This window comes from Salmo trutta, chromosome 14 (genome assembly GCF_901001165.1).
Source record: "Salmo trutta chromosome 14, fSalTru1.1, whole genome shotgun sequence".
Lineage (NCBI taxonomy): Eukaryota > Metazoa > Chordata > Actinopteri > Salmoniformes > Salmonidae > Salmo > Salmo trutta.
The window spans coordinates 26,288,403-26,307,241 of NC_042970.1; the positions used below are offsets into that span (position 1 = coordinate 26,288,403).

The 18,839-nt window shown below is 45.9% G+C and overlaps 1 protein-coding gene across 12 annotated transcripts in view; it reads left to right on the forward strand.

The window, feature by feature from the left end:
* Positions 1 to 18,839, forward strand: part of LOC115207684 (rap1 GTPase-activating protein 1) — a 144,195-nt gene that overhangs the window by 106,874 nt on the left and 18,482 nt on the right. For 9 of the 12 annotated variants that reach the window (XM_029775050.1, XM_029775054.1, XM_029775046.1 and 6 more), the window contains 10 exons: positions 1,766 to 1,801; positions 10,956 to 11,003; positions 11,549 to 11,587; positions 11,805 to 11,990; positions 12,356 to 12,459; positions 13,606 to 13,684; positions 13,839 to 13,892; positions 14,135 to 14,218; positions 14,486 to 14,586; positions 14,935 to 15,064. In XM_029775050.1, coding sequence (XP_029630910.1) covers positions 1,784 to 1,801; positions 10,956 to 11,003; positions 11,549 to 11,587; positions 11,805 to 11,990; positions 12,356 to 12,459; positions 13,606 to 13,684; positions 13,839 to 13,892; positions 14,135 to 14,218; positions 14,486 to 14,586; positions 14,935 to 15,064 — 843 coding nt within the window. In that variant the 5' untranslated portion in view covers positions 1,766 to 1,783. Of the gene's footprint in view, positions 1 to 1,765; positions 1,802 to 9,904; positions 10,525 to 10,955; positions 11,004 to 11,548; positions 11,588 to 11,804; positions 11,991 to 12,355; positions 12,460 to 13,605; positions 13,685 to 13,838; positions 13,893 to 14,134; positions 14,219 to 14,485; positions 14,587 to 14,934; positions 15,065 to 18,839 lie in introns of those variants that run through there. The other 3 variants (XM_029775045.1, XM_029775053.1, XM_029775049.1) reach the window with 2 other exon arrangements.

Here is an 18,839-nt window from a genome sequence, read left to right on the forward strand (position 1 = left end):
CTGTTCGTTACTTGAAGGCACAGCTGTGTCTCTTACTGTTAGTCTTATCACAAATATTAATGTATAATTTCTCATGTGGACAGAGATTGGTTTTGGTAGGACTCTGTTTCCAGTAGCTACAGAGACAGTGGAGAGGCTAGGAAAGGAGATCATTAGATCAGGGTCGGTCTTTACTGCTGTTTCTAGTCCCTTCACCTTTACTCGTTACCATGGAAGTACCTCTCAATAATCTGTTTGTCTCTGGCAGAGAGTTCAGTCACCCCACATGTGTAGGTTACTACTGCACTCACATTTTTGGTAAAGGGGTTGGTGTGGTGAATATTTGTGTATGGAAAACAGTAATAGTTCTGTTTTTGGTTCTGATCCTCACTGACCGTGTTAGTTTGCACTCGTTTGCTTTCAAGGCAGCAGCAGGATCGGCCAGCGTATCATATGACACTGTTTGTTCACACAATGAACCATGGGTTATTAAAACAAGCCAGTGTTAGTCAGTATGTGTGAATGTGCCCAAACAGTACATTTTGGTGTACCCATAGTAAATTCATGTTGTCATGTGAAAACATTAGCTTGACACCCCAGTCCACTTGTGTTACATGGTACAGAGAGTGCTTCACTGGGCTGTCATTGGCTATCTCACCCGGTAGCACAGAGTTTTTAATTGGTAACTTCCCTAGTCCATGCATTGTGGTCAGGATGGAACTGCCCAGCATCAGAATAGCAGGCTTTGTGGAGAACAGCTGCCTGGCTGTGGGTATTCCTTCTCTTACTTTATACGAGTGTCCCTTATCTTGAATAGAGTAGATTCTCAGGCCTCAATAGTTCTTTCTCTTCATGAGTTCTCATATTTTTTACATTTGAGTCATTTAGCAGATGCTCTTATCCAGAGATATTAGGGTTAAGTGCCTTGCTCAACAGCACAATGACACATTTTTCACCTAGTCAGTTCAGGGATTCGAACCAGCGACCCAATACTCTTAACCGCAAGGCTACCTGCCACTACCTTATCTGGGATAGAATGGATTATGCAGTTAATGGGAGCTGATAGTGAATGGAGTTTGTAATGAGGCTACAGCACTTGTGTTGATTTTTGGTTAAAGGAGTCTGGAAGTTATGTATCTTTGACTCACTTCCTGCAGGACTTGTACAGTAGACGACTATTGATTCAAAATTAACAGAGCTGACAGATGGAGGGTACTATTAGAACCAGTTTGTAAACCCATGCATCTAATTTGTTTTCATTTTCTGACTAATATCTCCTCTCCCCATTCCGTGTTGATCTAATGGGCTAAGTGTGTTACAGTCACGCATCAATACATCCTGAGTGTACAGAGTTAGCTGCCTGCCTGAGACTGTGTTAAGGTGGTTAGTGGCTGTTTGCACCTTAATATTCCCTCCCCGCCTTTAGAGGCACTGGGCTTCACCCTGCCGGCTCCTTCAGAGGAGAATATCATTGTTTCCAGGCGATTGTTTTCGTTAGGAGCGATTCAGTGAATAGTAAATGGAGCCTCAGTGAGGGTGATGGTGTGCTCGGGGGGTGTGACTGGCCTGGGAAAGAAGCACAACACATTGATGCCAAGGAGCATGCAGTCAGAGGCTGGTTGTAATGTAAAGAGGGCTTGGATCAACTACACTCCCAGCTCCACATCCACAAATGTGTTGGGATGAACACAATAAAAATCTCATGTGAAGAAGACTGTAGAGCCAGCATATTTCACCAACCAGTAAACCGCTCTCCTTCTTTGATTTGTCTATCTCTCTCCCTCAGACATCAGACCTATTTGCAATGATCCAGAGGATGCAGGTACTGTAAGTTGTCTGAGATCTCTGCTGTATACTATACTCACTGCTTTGTCTTCTTTGTAGTTTCAATTTGTTTTCCGTTTACTATTCTTGTGGGTACTTCTGGTTAAACATGTCCACACACACACACGCACGCACGCACACACAGACACACTAACCTTGTAGGGACACAAAATTCAGTCCCATTCAAAATCCTATATTCCCTAAACCCTAACCCATACCTTAACCCTAACCCAAAAACCTAACCTTAACCCTAAACCTAACCCTAGCTCCTAACAATAAAACTAACCCTAGCTCCTAACCCTAAATCTAATTCTAACCCTAACACTAATTCTAACCATAAACCCCCTAGAAATAGCATTTGACCTTGTGGGGACTAAGAAAATGTCCCCCAGTTGGTCAAATGTTTAAACACACACACACACTGTTTAGTATCCATAGAGCAGCTTTAAGTGGTACAGTCTACTGTGTGCTCACCCCTCCTCTCCATAGCCTTTCCTGTATCGTCTGTTGCTGTCTCTCTTGTTGCCCTCTTATGTTGCTGTCTCTTAGTATTCTATGTTGCGTTCTCTTGTCTACCCTCCTATCTTGTCCTGTCCCAGTTGTAAAAAGTGTGAAAGTAAATAATTGTTTTAATAGTAATTTCACAGGCTTTTTCACCTCACCTGCAAGTTCTTTGTAAACCATGTTTTACTTTTCACTGTCTGTATTTCACCTGTTATTATTCCTGTAAATAAATCTAACTAAATAAAATCTATAGAGCAACTTCAAGTGATACATTCTAATGTGTGCTCTACTGTTCTCTCTCCATTTGCCCTCTTCTGTCACCTTCTGCTTCTTGTTTGTTGGTGTCTGTGTCTTGTTTGTTGCTGTCTCAGGTTCTTGTTTGTTACTGTCTCCTTTGTCTATCCTCTTCTGTTATGGCCTGTTCTGTTCTTCCGGTGTCTCTCTCCAACACCTATTCTTCTGTTGCTGTCTCTGTGTCTTGTCTGGTGTCTCTCTCCATCATATCCTACACTTCTGTTGCTGTCTTTGTGTCTTGTCTGGTGTCTCTCTCCATCATATCCTACACTTCTGTTGCTGTCTTTGTGTCTTGTCTGGTGTGTCTCCTTAGTTTTGCAATTCAAAACAGTCAAGGGGATACTGGGGTAGCTTAACTTGTTTTGGGCCTGTGTCTGGGTCACTTAAATTATCTTCTTTCCTACCATTTGCCCCTGTCTGTTACTGTTCTAAATGCTCCACTGGCCTGCCGTTCTTATCTGTCCTCCTCCATGGCTCATCTGAAAGGTAGCAAGGTAAAGGTGCAACATGTCTTTAGTTAGTATAAAGGGCGACTACACTTCCTGATTTGGCCTCTTTTTAGATTTGGTTAATTAAGAAATGCTAGCGGCCATGACTGAATTCAAATGTGAGTTTGTTTCGTGGTGTGGTTTGATGTGTGTGTTCGCAGTTGGGAAGAGTTAGCCAAATAATTTAGCCAATTAGCTTGAGCCAGCTGATGTGCAACCTGAATTTGACTCAGCCTAAGGATAGCCTATCTCCGGGGCTAGATAGACACTGTCTGTCACGTTCTTGGAAATGAGTGGACCAAGGCGCAGCGTGAGTATAGTTCCACATATTTATTTAAGTGAAACTAACAAAACAAAATAACAAAACTTACAAAGACCGTGAGGACGCAGTGCCCAAACACACTAACAATCAATATCCCACAAAACACAGGTGGGGAAATAACTACCTAAATATGATCCCCAATCAGAGGCAACGATAAACAGCTGCCTCTAATTGGGAACCATATTAGCACCAACATAGAAATAAACATACTAGATCACCCCCCTAGTCACGCCCTGACCTACAACACCATAGAGAACCAAGGGCTCTCCATAGTCAGGGCGTGACAGTACCCCGCCAAAGGTGCAGACTCCGGAAGCAAAACCTGAAACCAAATGGGGGGGGGGGGGGGTGATTAGTGTCGGTGGCGGCTCCGGTGCAGGTTGTAGCCCCTGCCCAGACCCCGGATCCGGCCATCGCGCCGGGCTGAACGTCGTGCCTGGACTGGGCATCGGCACAAAGGAGGACTCCGGCCATGGAGCTGGGTTGGACGCCATGCCTGGACTGGGCACTGGCTCAAAGGAGGACTCCGGCCATGGAGCTGGGTTGGACGCCGTGCCTGGACTGGGCATTGGCGCAGAAGAAGGCTCCGGCCATGGAGCAGGACTGGACGCCTTGCCTGGACTGGGCACTGGTGCAGAAGAAGGCTTCGGCCTTGGAGCTGGACTGGACGCCTTGCCTGGAAGCTCCGGACCGTTGACCGTCACTGGAGGTTCCGGACCGTTGACCGTCGCTGGAGGTTCCGGACCGTTGACCGTCGCTGGAGGTTCCGGACCGTTGACCGTCGCTGGAGGTTCCGGACCGTTGACCGTCGCTGGAGGTTCCGGACCGTTGACCGTCGCTGGAGGTTCCGGACCGTTGACCGTCGCTGGAGGTTCCGGACCGTTGACCGTCGCTGGAGGTTCCGGACCGTTGACCGTCGCTGGAGGTTCCGGACCGTTGACCGTCGCTGGAGGTTCCGGACCGTTGACCGTCGCAGGAGGTTCCGGACCGTTGACCGTCGCAGGAGGTTCCGGACCGTGGACCGTCGCTGGATGTTCCGGATTGTGGACCGTCTCAGGAGGTTCCGGACTGTGAACCGTCGCCGGAAGCTCTGGACTGTGAATGCGCACTGGAGGCCTAGTGCGTGGAGCCGGTACAGGTGGCACTGGACTGGTGACACGCACTTGAGGGCGAGTGCAGGGAAAAGTCACAGGACGTACCGGACTGGGGACATGCACTTCAGGGCGAGTGCGAGGAGCAGGCACAGGATGTACCGGACTGGGGAGGCGCACTGGAGGCCTGATGCGTGGAGCCGGCACAGGTGGCACCGGACTGGTGACACGCACTTCAGGGCGAGTGCGAGGAGCAGGCACAGGACGTACTGGACTGGGGACACGCACTTCAGGGCGAGTGCGAGGAGCAGGTACAGGACGTACTTGACTGGGGAGGCGCACTGGAGGCCTGATGCGTGGGGCCGGCACAGGTTGCACCGGACTGGTGACACGCTCTTCAGGGTGAGTGCGAGGAGCAGGCACAGGACGTATCGGACTGGGGAGGCGCACTGGAGGCCAGATGCATGGAGCCGACACAGGTTTCACCAGACTGTTAACCGGATTTTCTGGTCGAATGTTGAGCAGAACACACTTGCACAACATCTCTCTCTCTCTCCCAACTTCTCCATTGCCTCCCTGACAGTCTCTGGCTCTTCCCGCGGCTCAGCCACCAGCTCCATGTGCCCCCCCCAAAAAAATCTTGGGGTTTCTGTGGCCGTGGTCTGATGACACACTCCTCCAGAGTTTGCCATTCGGGCTCTGGCACTCTCCTTGGCTCGACCGGCCACCCCTTGTGCCCCCTAACCCCCCCCCCTAAATCTTGGGGTTGTTCTTGGGCTTTGAGTGTCCGCGAACCCTGGTGTCGTCGCTGTCCTCCATTATTACCTTCCGTCTGCCGCCAAGGAAGGGTTTTGCATATTCGGGGGGAATGCGCACGGTGGATACCTGGTCTGGACTTTCCACCGTAGTAGCACCTACGGAAACCCCTAAAAACCTCCCTGAGCACTCTCGCGACCACCCTGTGAGAGCCCTCCGTTGCCATGAAACAGTGGGGTCATGACAATCTAACCAGGGTAGGCCTAGCACCATGGGAAACACAGGAGAGTCTATGAGAAAGAGACTGATTCTCTCTGTGTGACCCCCCTGCGTCACCATGCCCAGAGGAGCGGTGGCCTCCCTAATCAACCCTGACCCTAATGGTCGACTATCTAAGACGTGAACTGGGAAGGGCATAGCCACAGGAACGATGGGGATCCCTAAACTATGGGCAAATGATCTGTCAATAAAATTCCCAGCCACGCCTGAATTGACGAGCGCCTTATGCTTGGAATGCGGGGAAAACTCAGAAAAAGTAACGAACAAAAACATGTGTGCAAAAGAGGGCTCTGGGTGAGAATGGTGCCTTCTCACCTGGGGTGACGCCAGAGTGCCCTGCCTACTGCCTCAACCCCCAGAGGAACCAACCCGGCACCGACCGGCAGTGTGACCTCTGCGGCCACAGATGGTGCACGAGACGGAACCTCCTCCGGTCTCCCTGAGCGCAGCACCTCCCAACTCCATGGGCATCGGAGCGGTGGTGCTGGGGGATGGAACCAACAGACCCCGATCTGGACGTCCGCGGGTAGCCAGCAGGTTATCCAGCCGAATGGACAGGTCCACTAGCTGGTCGAAGGTGAGGGTGGTGTCCCTGCAGGCCAACTCTCGACGGACGTCCTCGCGCAAACTGCAGCGATAGTGGTCGATCAGGGCCCTGTTGTTCCATCCCGCTCTGGAGGCCAGGGTCCAAAAGTCCAAAGCGAACTCTTGTGCGTTCCTTGAGAGGGCGGACACCCTCTCACGGCCCGAAGAAGCCGGGTGGACCGTTGCCAGGTATAACTCCAACTGCAGCAGGAAACACTGGCAGCGGGCAGCCGTCCCATCGTACTCCCCGGGTAGGGTGAGGCGAATCCCACTGGAACCGGGTGCAGGGGGAGTGAGTAGTGGAGGCCCCTGTTGTGCTGGGGGAGGCACTGGAAGAACTCCTTGTCTCTCCCAGCAGTCCATGGTTTGGACAATGCGGTCCATGGGGGCGCCGAGATGGTGGATCATCGCCTCTTGCTCCAGGACGCGCTCCTCGACCCCTATACCAGGGGCACCTGCTCCTGCTGACTCCATATGGGTGGTGTGGAATTCTGTAAGGGTTGGGGAACTGGTGGCAGTGAAGTCAGACGCAGGAGAGCAGAAATAGGTAATAGCCGGAGCAGTTTAATTTCAAAACCAAGGGCAATAAAAAAAAACCTACATGGGTACAAAACCCGACACGCACCAGTAACATAGTGCACAAGCACTTATAAACAAACAATTCCACACAAGAACATGGGGGGAACAGAGGGTTAAATACACAACACTTAATGAGGGAAATGGAAACCAGGTGTGTAGGAAAACAAGACAAAACAAATGGAAAATGAAAAGTGGATCGACGATGGCTAGAAGACCGGTGATGCCGACCGCTGAACACCGCCCGAACAAGGAAAGGAAACGACTTCGGTGGAAGTCGTGACATATACTGACACGATCAGGGCAACTAAACTGTAAAGAAAAATGTGTCCACAAACAAATAAGAAGCTACATAGCCCCTAGGCTATATGAATATTATTATACCTTTGTCAGTTCTACCAGCTAATGTGAGATATTTCGATGACATAACATTTGTGGACACATAACTTAATAATTGTTCACCTACAATCACAAATAACCACAAAGCTGGCCATCTTTTCCCCTCTCTTTCTGGCTGCCCTCCCCCTTCCCTTCTAAGTCCCAGTTTGTTTATTTGTCATATACACATGATATACAGTTGAAGTCGGATGTTTACATACACTTAGGTTGGAGTCATTAAAACTCGTTTTTCAACCACTCCACAAATTTCCTGTTAAACTTCTTATGGCTCAAATCGTTAACGGGATTGATTTGACAACATCCGGTGAAATGGCAGAGCGCCAAATTCAAAAAAAGTATTACAAATATTTAACTTTCATACATTCAGAAGTGCAATACACCAAATAAAGCTGAACTTCTTGTTAATCTAGCCACAGTGTCAGATTTCAAAAAGGCTTTACGGCGGAAGGAAACAATGCTATTATGTGAGGACAGCACCCCATCAAACAACACAGACAATCATATTTCATCCCGCCAGGCGCGACACAAAACTCAGAAATAAATATATAATTCATGCCTTACCTTTGATGAGCTTCTTCTGTTGGCACTCCAATATGTCCCATAAACATCAGAAATGGTCCTTTTGTTCGATTAATTCCGTCGTTATATATCCAAAATGTCCATTTATTTGGCGCGTTTGATCCAGAAAAACACCGGTTCCAACTCGCGCAACATGACTACAAAATATCTCAAGTTACCTTTATTCTTTGTCCAAACATTTCAAACAACTTTCCTAATACAACTTTAGGTATTTTTTAACGTAAATAATTGATCAAATTTAAGACGGGATAAACTGCGTTCAATACCGGAGGAAAACAAAGTGGAGCGTGCTTTTCAGGTCACGCGCCTATATCAAACAGTACACTTCCCTCCAGCCTCATTCTTACACAAAGGAAAAACATCCACCAATTTCTAAAGACTGTTGACATCCAGTGGAAGCGATAGGAAGCGATAGGAAGCAAGCAACTGCCTTAGAATTATGGATTCTCAATGAAAACACATTGAAAAGAGAGTGACATAAAAAGAAATCCTGGTGGTTTGTCCTTGGGGTTTTGCCTGCCAAATAAATTATGTTATACTCACAGACATCATTCAAACAGTTTTAGAAACCTTTGAGTGTTTTCTATCCAAATCTACCAATTATATGCATATCCTAGCTTCTGGGCCTGAGTAGCAGGCAGTATACTTTGGGCACACTTTTCATTCGGATGTGAAAATAGCGCCCTCAAGCCATAAGAAGTTTAACAAACTATAGTTTTGGAAAGTTGGTTAGGACATCTACTTTGTGCGTGACACAAGTAATTCTTCCAACAATTGTTTACAGACACATTATTGCACTTATAATTCACTGTATCACAATTTCAGTGGGTCAGAAGTTTACATACAATAAGTTGACTGTGCCTTTAAACAGGTTGGAAAATTCCAGAAAATGATGTCATGGCTTTAGAAGCTTCTGGTAGGCTAATTGACATCATTTGAGTCAATTGGAGATGTACCTGTGGATGTATCTCAAGGCCTACCTTCAAACTCAGTGCCTCTTTGCTTGACATCAGGCGAAAATCTAAAGAAATCAGCCAAGACCTCAGAAAAAAATTGTAGACCTCCACAAGTCTGGTTTATCCGTGGGAGCAATTCCCAAGCGCCTGAAGATACCACGTTCATCTGCACAAACAATAGTACGCAAGTATAAACACCATGGGACCACGCAGCCGTCATACCGCTCAGGAAGGAGACGCGTTCTGTCTTCTACAGATGAACGTACTTTGGTGTGAAAAGTGCAAATCAATCCCAGAACAACAGCAAAGGACCTTGTGAAGATGCTGGAGGAAACAGGTATAAAAGTATCTATATCCACAGTAAAACGAGTCCTATATCGACATAACCTGAAAGACCGCTCAGCAAGGAAGAAGCCACTGCTTCAAAACCGGCATAAAAAAGCCAGACTACGGTTTGCAACTGCACATGGGGACAAAGATCGTACTTTTTGGAGAGATGTCCTCTGGTCTGATGAAAAAAATATATAACTGTTTGGCCATAATGACCATCGTTATGTTTGGAGGAAAAAGGGGGAAGGCTTACAAGCTGAAGAACACCATCCCAAAAGTGAAGCACGGGGGTGGCAGCATCATGTTGTGGGGGTGCTTCACTGCAGGAGGGCCTGGTGCACTTCACAAAATAGATGGCATCATGAGGAAGAAAAATGATATGGATATATTGAAGCAACATCTCAAGACATCAGTCAGGAAGTTAAAGCTTGGTCGCAAATGGGTCTTCCAAATGGATAATGACCCCAAGCATACTTCCAAAGTTGTGGCAAAATGGCTTAAGGACAACAAAGTCAAGGTATTGGAGTGGCCATCACAAAGCCCTGACCTCAATCCTAGAGAACATTTGTGGGCAGAACTGAAAAAGCATGTGCGAGCAAGGTGGCCTACAAACCTGACTCAGTTACACCAGCTCTGTCAGGAGGAATGGGCCAAAATTCACCCAACTTATTGTGGGAAGCTTGTGGAAGGCTACCAGAAACGTTTGACCCAAGTTTAACAATTTAAAGGCAATGCTACCAAATACTAATTGAGTGTATGTACACTTCTGACCCACTGGGAATGTTATGAAAGAAATAAAAGCTGAAATAAATCATTGTCTCTACTATTATTCTGACATTTCACATTCTTAAAATAAAGTGGAGATCCTAAATGAACTGAGACAGGGAATTTTTACTAGGATTAAATGTCAGGAATTGTGAAAAACTGAGTTTAAATGTACTTGGCTAAGGTGTATGTAAACTTCCGACTTCAACTGTACATGGAGTACACAGTGCAATGAAATGCTGACCTGCAAGTTAACCTCTCGACAATGCAACAACATTAGAAAAAGTAAGTAACTAAGTGAATAGAAATAGTAATAAAAGGTCAATTAAATAATTTCACCTATTTAATAATGGGCCGTTTTTTTTTTACAAATTAGTTACATAACCTATAAATATATTGGAAATAACAGACATGAGCCAAGCAGGTTTACCTGTTGAATGGAATAGATCATTAGACCTCTATAATTCAATTCATTTGGTAAATTCTACTACCTCATTCTACTTCCTATTTTTAAACTGGGTTAAATATAATGTTGTTGTAAAATCTCTACCAATCACAGCAGTCACCGCCTCACTCCAGGGACTTCTTGCAGTGCCTGCTACTGCCTAGCCTTGATTTTTTTGACATATAAATGTCTGTATTTATTTATTTTTTAATACCGCATAGTGATGTGTGGTTATGGAAACTCATATCAGACTGAAATGTAAAATAAAGGTTTCAGGCTGGACCAAAAACATCCAGGGATGAAGCCTCGGACGCCCATGCCAAATGACGATGGTGTTAACTGTTCTGTTTCAGTAGGTTTACTCCCTCTGATTGACTCAATGATGTGTGTGGTCTGGTCCTGGCTGTTGGTGACGCTTTCTCTGCTGTCCTCTGTCTCTCAGACACTCACTCCTTTGCTTCAGTTACTACCCTATCTTTTTTCTTCCACTGACATTTGAATTCTCTCTCCCTTTGCTTTTTCTTCATGCTATGTTTAGTTGATATGTTGAAGCAATGTATTGTCCTTAATCTGAAATCTTCCTAGTCTCTCTTTTCCTATGTACCTGTAATGCCAAGATTGGTTTAGAGGAACATTTAAAACATAATGCTCTTGAATATTATTATTGTTTTGAAGTTAACTTGGAGTGAGAAGTCTATGTTATTTCTGTGCAGCTGTGTGAGTGTGTGTGTGTGTGCTGTGTATATCACCTGGCCCCTGGCATGCCTCTATTTCCCTCCACAGGGCAGCAGAATGGACGAGCAGAGATGCACCTTCCCTCCACCCCTCAAAGTGAGTCTAGTCCATCCTCACATTTCCCCACACACTCCCTGTGGACAAAGGCTCCATTATGGCAGAGCCTTGAACCTCTCCTTGTCTCCCGTCAGACAGGCTTTCAGACACACACCACTCAAATTAGAACCCCAACCTCATCAATCTTATCACACAGCCAAACGACTGCAGTGTTGGAATGCTGGATTGTGTACCATATCCTCGGCGGGTCGGCAGTCTGTGTCCGATTAAAGGGATGCTCGCCAAGGCTCTGAGTGTCACAATTAGTGGACAATAAGGATGTGAATACATTGTTGTGTTTATTGTGGTGGTCACTCCAAAAATTGGGTCGCATTAGTTGGGTTAGCCCACCCAATATCGTCAATGTGGTTTCAATCTATGATTTAATGTGGGTTCCTTTAATTCTAGTTATGTGCTTTGTAGATTGAGCATTTACATATTGGTTGATTGTGCTGTCAACATAAGTCACATGCTGCATTAATGAGGGGACTATGATGGTAAATGGAAAAATGTTCTGAATTATATGACATGTGGTTTTCTTGCAGACAGAGGAGGACTATATCCCTTACCCCAGCGTTCACGAGGTACAAACAATCTAAAACTGACTCACATACAGAGCTGTGTATGATAAAAACCATTGGAAACTGAAATCTGTATCACATATAGAGCTCTTTGATACATCATAAACAGTCTGAATGAACCCAAAGTGTGGTTGCTCTTTATCTGCTATTGAATTGAATCCCACGTATTGTGTTTATTTTAATTTAACTTTATTAACTTCATCATCTTGGTTGGAATCAGGTCCTGGGTCGTAGGAGCCCCTTCCCCCTAATCCTGCTGCCTCAGTTCGGAGGCTACTGGATCGAGGGGACCAATCACAAACCCAGTGCCACACCTGAGCCTGAGCAGAAGCCATGTGCTGCCTCCCACATCAAGCTGGAGACCAACAGCACGGCCAAGATCTACAGGAAACAGTTCATGGGCAAGGTGAGCATCATCTGATAAGCACCATTCTGTTCCCCACTTTTTTTCTGGAGATTTCATTCCAGCTGAAATTGAAGTAGATTGAAATAGAAATAGAATAGAAGGAAGTAGCATATTTCTTTGCTAGCTGAGAGTCCCTCAAAATGCTTACATCACAGGCTGAGGCTCAGTCCATTCATTCTCCTGGCAGGGGACTGTGTTTATAACAAATTAAAGTATTATCTGTATGTACCACTGTTGAGTTAGCTGGAGGAGCTTCTCTGAGCAGTCGAGCTGAGGGGGACTGGGCCAGTAAGAGGAATAATGAACATTGCCTGAAGTGTGGATTATTTGTTATCTGAGTGTACCTTCTGGTGATGTCTCTATAGGAACACTTTAATTACTACTCCATGGACATCGGCCTGGGCCACCTGGTCTTCTCCATGAAGTATGATGTCATCGGGGACCAGGAGCATCTCTGCTTGCTGCTAAGGTACCATTCATATTATCTTCATCTCTCCCCTGCCTCCTCTTTCTCTCTACACACCACAGGCGGCTGGTGGCACCTTAATTGGGGGAGGACGGGCTCATAGTAATGCATGGAAAAGAATAAATGGAATGGTTAAAAAAACAAAAACATTTTGAAACATTCCATGCACACTCTATTCCAGGGATTATTATGAGAAGTCCTCCATCACCAGCCTCCCGTGCTACACACTATTTGTCTCTTATCTTGTATCATTTCTCTATTGCCCACTGCCCTTCTCCCCATTCTCTTCTGTTTTCACCACTCTCTCTCTCTCTCTCCCCATGTGCCCCCCCCTCTCTCTATCTCTCTCTCATTATACTCTCTCTCTCATTATTGTCTCTCTCTCTCTCTTCTTTCAATGTGGCCTCCTCTCAGGCTCTCTTCACACTGTTCCAGGACAATACAGCCATTAAAGGACTGCAGGCGCTTTTCAATAACACCTGACCCAGAGCAGAGGACATATGTCTGCTTCATCCTCTAATAGTGTTTGTTAAGCAGTCCTGTCCACATTTCCATCCCCTACTATGTGTTCAGGGAGAGGTTCATTTAGCTCAGCATGGCAGCACTCTAGCCTTAAACACGTGCCAGGCCAGCCTGTACACTGTGCTAACACAAACACACCCACCTCTCCCCAACATGCTCACTCACTGTGAAATGATCAATTCCACCACATTATAACACTAATGATAGAGTAGTAATATTCCATAAAAAGCTGTGAATGAATTTTACAACCCTAGAGAGTGCACTCCAGCTGTAATGGATGTTTTGTTAGTTAGTGTGCTCAGTTTGCAGGGGGTGTATGCCAGAGAGTACCTAGGTATGTCGGTTCATGTGCCTGCTGTGCTGTCACTGAAAAGACAGCAGGTGTGAACAGGTTGTGTTGCTCATAGTTGACTGTGGCAAGGCTGGCTATGCAAATCACTATTGTGTCTCCACAGCATCCTTAGAAAGATTATCCACATTGGTTTTGCATCACATTTGCATCAACAGGGATGTCAACAAAATGGGAAGGATTTTTTTAAATGAACCCAAAGTGTTAACATGAGAATCCTATCTCTAAAGACAGAATGGGGAATATCTATGTGACTGTTCCATCAATTTGTCTTTTAGGACCAAATTAAAAACTCACCATGATGTGATTCCTATCTCCTGCCTGACTGAGTTCCCCAACGTGGTCCAGATGGCCAAGGTAGGATGACAGACAGTCCAGAAGGAAATGTTAATGCTCCAGCCCGGTGGAGAATTGTTGGAAAGGGATTTACTGGATGTGAAGTTGAAATAAAGTTATTGTATAAAGTTGCAATGGCAGGAGGAAAAGTTTAAAGTACTTTTTTATTTTGCAGCTGGTGTTTGAAGAGGTAAATGTGGACAGATTTTACCCAGTCCTCTACCCAAAGGTAGGCTCTGTATTAATCTTGAAATTATTCAGTTACCTGGTCAGCTCTGTACATTTACAATGGAGTAGCTAACAATAACTATTTTACGATACAATAATAGTATGGTCCAACAAGGAGCATTTATTGCTGTATTAATGTTTTATTTCTCAACGACAGTGTATATATGTTCCCCCCTCACTGCTTTACATTGCAAGTCCCCTTCACCTTGACTCTGCTGAATGTACTAGTCTCGATTTTTCCAGGCTTCAAGGCTCATTGTCACCTTTGATGAGCATGTCATCAGCAACAATTTCAAGTTTGGAGTCATTTATCAGAAGTTTGGCCAGGTGAGTGTTTATATAGCCTGTGGTTGTAAAATCATATAAAGTCATATACATGTATAACAGTTGGTCGCTTCCCATATTTGGAGTATTATTATGACTGTGCTACTTCCTGGTCATCATAAGACGCCAGCCTTCTCAGGAGAGTTTAGGTGTGTGAGCTTCTCCCTCCTTCCCAAACTAAGAGGATTTGCTGTCCTTCCTCCAGAGGAGGCCTGATTGATTTCCTGTTGAGCTCAGATGTAATACTTCCTCTTGTGTTTCTCCCTGCAGACCACCGAGGAGGAGCTATTTGGGAACAGTGACGAGAGTCCTGCTTTTGTAGAGTTCTTGGAGTTTCTGGGGGACAAGATTGAGCTCCATGACTTTAAAGGGTAAGTGTGGCCTTAGAATGGTATTGACATGGCAGATGAAAGACTGATCATGTCTCTAATCGATTACAATTGACTTTGACATGACTCCCTGAATGATGACACTTCAGACGTCTAAAGCCTTGTTTATTATGGTAGATCTGCTCTGATTCTCTCGATTTAGAGCAATATAATATTCTGAGTGATAGGGACATCATGATTGAGTGGAAGGGGATAACTGCCCTTGGCATTCACTCTATGATGGATGAGACAGAGTGGTGTGGATGTGCTGGCTGGTTGCACTGAGTCTGAGACGACCTGTGCTACTGCTGTTGGTGATGTAACGGTCTGGTTCACACTCTGGTTCTGCAGCTTCAGAGGAGGACTGGACGTCACCCACGGCCAGACAGGAACAGAGTCTGTCTACACTAACTTTCACAACAAGGAGATCATGTTCCACGTGTCCACCAAGCTGCCATACACAGAGGGAGACTCTCAGCAGGTAACTAGCTGTCAGGCTCTGTCCTGTCTGTCATTATGTCTGTCAGTAGCTAGATTGTATGTATAGTATATCTACTTCATTTCAATCAAGAAACATCACTGGGGAACGGGGGGCTCTAGTGAGCACCACATTGAGTAGACGCTTCTCCGACTACCTCCTCCTCACCCTTGCTTAAATTTCATTTATACACAATGCTATTACTTTTGCCCAACCAAACTGCTACAATGAGCAACTCCATGAGAAACACGGCCAAGGGGAAACTAATTAATCCAAAAACAACCAGAAAGAAAGACGGCAAAGTTCCCACCACAGCACAAGATGAGGATGGCGATGCTTGCGTTAGCCTGGCCATAATGGCTAGCATGGCTAACCCTGACTCAGAGCCCTCACCGACTATTATATTAGCAGCTATCAAAAAAATGGAAGAGGACATGAACACTCAATTTAATCAACTCATCCTTACAATCGGTGCAAGCCTCCCTGGCTGAACATACAACCCGCATTATTGATCTGGAAGGAAACGCAGGTGACCACAAGAAACGCATCGCCACCATCGGGGGACAGTATGAAGAGCTACTAACAGCAAGTGTAACCGATGTGAAATGGCTAGTTAGTTAGCGGTGGTGCGCGCTAATAGCATTTCAATCGGTGACATCACTCGCTCTGAGACTTGAAGTAGGGTTTCCCCTTGCGTTGCAAGGGCCGTGGCTCTTGTGGCGCGATGGGTAACGATGCTGCGGTGGGTGTCAGTTGTTGATGTGTGCAAGGGTCCCTGGTTCGAGCCCGGGTTGGGGCGAAGAGAGGGAAGGAACCTACACTGTTGCATTGATGCTGTTGACCCGGATCATTGGTTGCTGTGGAAAAGGAGGAGGTCAAAGGGGGGGTGAGTGTAACCGATGTGAAATGGCTAGTTAGTTAGCGGTGGTGTGCGCTAATAGCATTTCAATCGGTGACATCACTCGCTCTGAGACTTGAAGTAGGGTTTCCCCTTGCGTTGCAAGGGCCGTGGCTCTTGTGGCGCGATGGGTAACGATGCTTCGGTGGGTGTCAGTTGTTGATGTGTGCAAGGGTCCCTGGTTCGAGCCCGGGTTGGGGCGAAGAGAGGGACGGAACCTACACTGTTACACAAACAAAACTATGAAACTCAAGCTAATTGACCTTGAGGGACGTTCAAGGCGTTTCAATATCAGAATCACAGGCTTGGAAGAAATAATTGAGAAAGGCAGACCAACACAATTCGTGGCAGAATTTATACCAAAACTGTTAGGTATTGACAATTTCCCCCAAAGCCTAAAAGTGGACCAAGCGGTTTGCTCTCCGCTACACGGCCCCGCATCATGATTGCCAAAATACACCACGACCCCGAGAAGGAAAATATTCTGTGCCTGTCCCACCAGCAATTCCCCCTGTCCTTCAACGGAGCTCGGGTTAACATATACCCAGACTACACTGCTGAGGTAACCAAGCAGCGCCAGGCCTTTCATGGAGCTAGGAAGAAACTCAGAGATGCGGGAATCAGACACGGCCTCCTCTTTCCTGCTCGGTTGATTCTTACCCATGGTACGGTAGAGAAGAGAAGGTGTTAGAAAAATCACAGGATGCTGAGTCTTTCATTGACAGGATTACTACTATAGCCACCAACGTCTAGCCACCAACGTCTAGGACCCGATAGGGCCGTCCCGAGTAGCTGTTCACCGTGATCGGTAGGGCGGATTACCCCACTGTTTTCAGATATGACAGCGCTGTGATAGTTCTACAGGTGGGTAAAACTGCACCTGACCGATTTCCCTGTTCCAGTAGGGACATATTGACGACATTGTTTTGCTCAATTCAGTTATTTTATTAGAGCAATTGTTATAGACATCAGGGTAAGGGGGCCCTGAAGGAATGCTAATTTAGTTTCATTATAAATTGGTTAGCAAGCCTACAGTTAGTCGGAAGTTTACATATACCTTAGCCAAATACATTTTAACTCCGTTTTTCACAATTCCAGAATAATAGTAGAGAGAATAATTTATTTCAGATTTTATTTCTTTCTTTCACATTCCCAGTGGGTCAGAAGTTTACATACACTCAATTAGTATTTGGTAGCATTGCCTTTAAATTGTTTAACTTGGGTCAAACGTTTTGGGTAGCCTTCCACAAGCTTCCCACTGTAACGGCCGTCGGAAGAGAGAGTAGACCAAGGTGCAGCGGAGTTAGTGTTCATCTTCAGGAATTTATTAAACAACGTGAACACTATACAAAAACAAGAAAACCGACATCCACACAGTACTATCAGGTGCAAACACGAAGCAGAAACAATCCCCCACAAAACCCAAAGGAAAAACAGGCTCCTTATGTGTGACTACCAATCAGCAACAACGAACTTCAGCTGTGCCTGATTGGGAGCCACACACAGCCCAAAACAAAGAAATACAAAAACATAGAAAAATTAACATAGAACGCCCACCCAATGTAACACCCTGGGCCTAACCAAAATAAAGAACAAAAACCCCTCTCTATGGCCAGGGCGTTACACCCACAATAAGTTGGGTGAATTTTGGCCCATTCCTCCTGACAGAGCTGGTGTAACTGAGTCAGAATTGTAGGCCTCTTTGCTCGCACACACTTTTACAGTTCTGCCCACAAATGTTCTATGGGAATGAGGTGAGGGCTTTGTGATGGCCACTCCAATACCTTGACTTTGTTGTCCTTAAGCTGTTTTGCCACAACTTTGGAAGTACAGTGAGGGAAGAAATTATTTGATCCCCTGCTGATTTTGTACGTTTGCCCACTTACAAAGAAATGATCAGTCTATAATTTAATGGTAGGTTTATTTGAACAGTGAGAGACGGAATAACAAAAAAATCCAGAAAAACGCATGTCAAACATGTTATAAAATGATTTGCATTTTAATGAGGGAAATAAGTATTTGACCCCTCTGCAAACCATGACTTAGTACTTGGTGGCAAAACCCTTGATGGCAATCACAGAGGTCAGACGTTTCTTGTAGTTGGCCACCAGGTTTGCACACATCTCAGGAGGGATTTTGTCCCACTCCTCTTTGCAGATCTTCTCCAAGTCATTAAGGTTTCGAGGCTGACGTTTGGCAACTCGAACCTTCAGCTCCCTCCACAGAATTTCTATGGGATTAAGGTCTGAAGACTGGCTAGGCCACTCCAGGACCTTAATGTGCTTCTTCTTGAGCCACTCCTTTGTTGCCTTGGCCGTGTGTTTTGGGTCATTGTCATGCTGGAATACCCATCCACGACCCATTTTCAATGCCCTGGCTGAGGGAAGGAGGTTCTCACCCAAGATTTGACGGTACATGGCCCCGTCCATCGTCCCTTTGATGCGGTGAAGTTGTCCTGTCCCCTTAGCAGAAAAACACCTCCAAAGCATAATGTTTCCACCTCCATGTTTGACGGTGGGGATGATGTTTTTGGGGTCATAGGCAGCATTCCTCCTCCTCCAAACACGGCGAGTTGAGTTGATGCCAAAGAGCTCCATTTTGGTCTCATCTGACCACAACACTTTCACCCAGTTGTCCTCTGAGTCATTCAGATGTTCATTGGCAAACTTCAGACGGGCATGTATATGTGCTTTCTTGAGCAGGGGGACCTTGCGGGCACTGCAGGATTTCAGTCCTTCACGGCATAGTGTGTTACCAATTGTTTTCTTGGTGACTATGGTCACAGCTGCCTTGAGATCATTGACAAGATCCTCCCGTGTAGTTCTGGGCTGATTCCTCACCGTTCTCATGATCATTGCAACTCCACGAGGTGAGATCTTG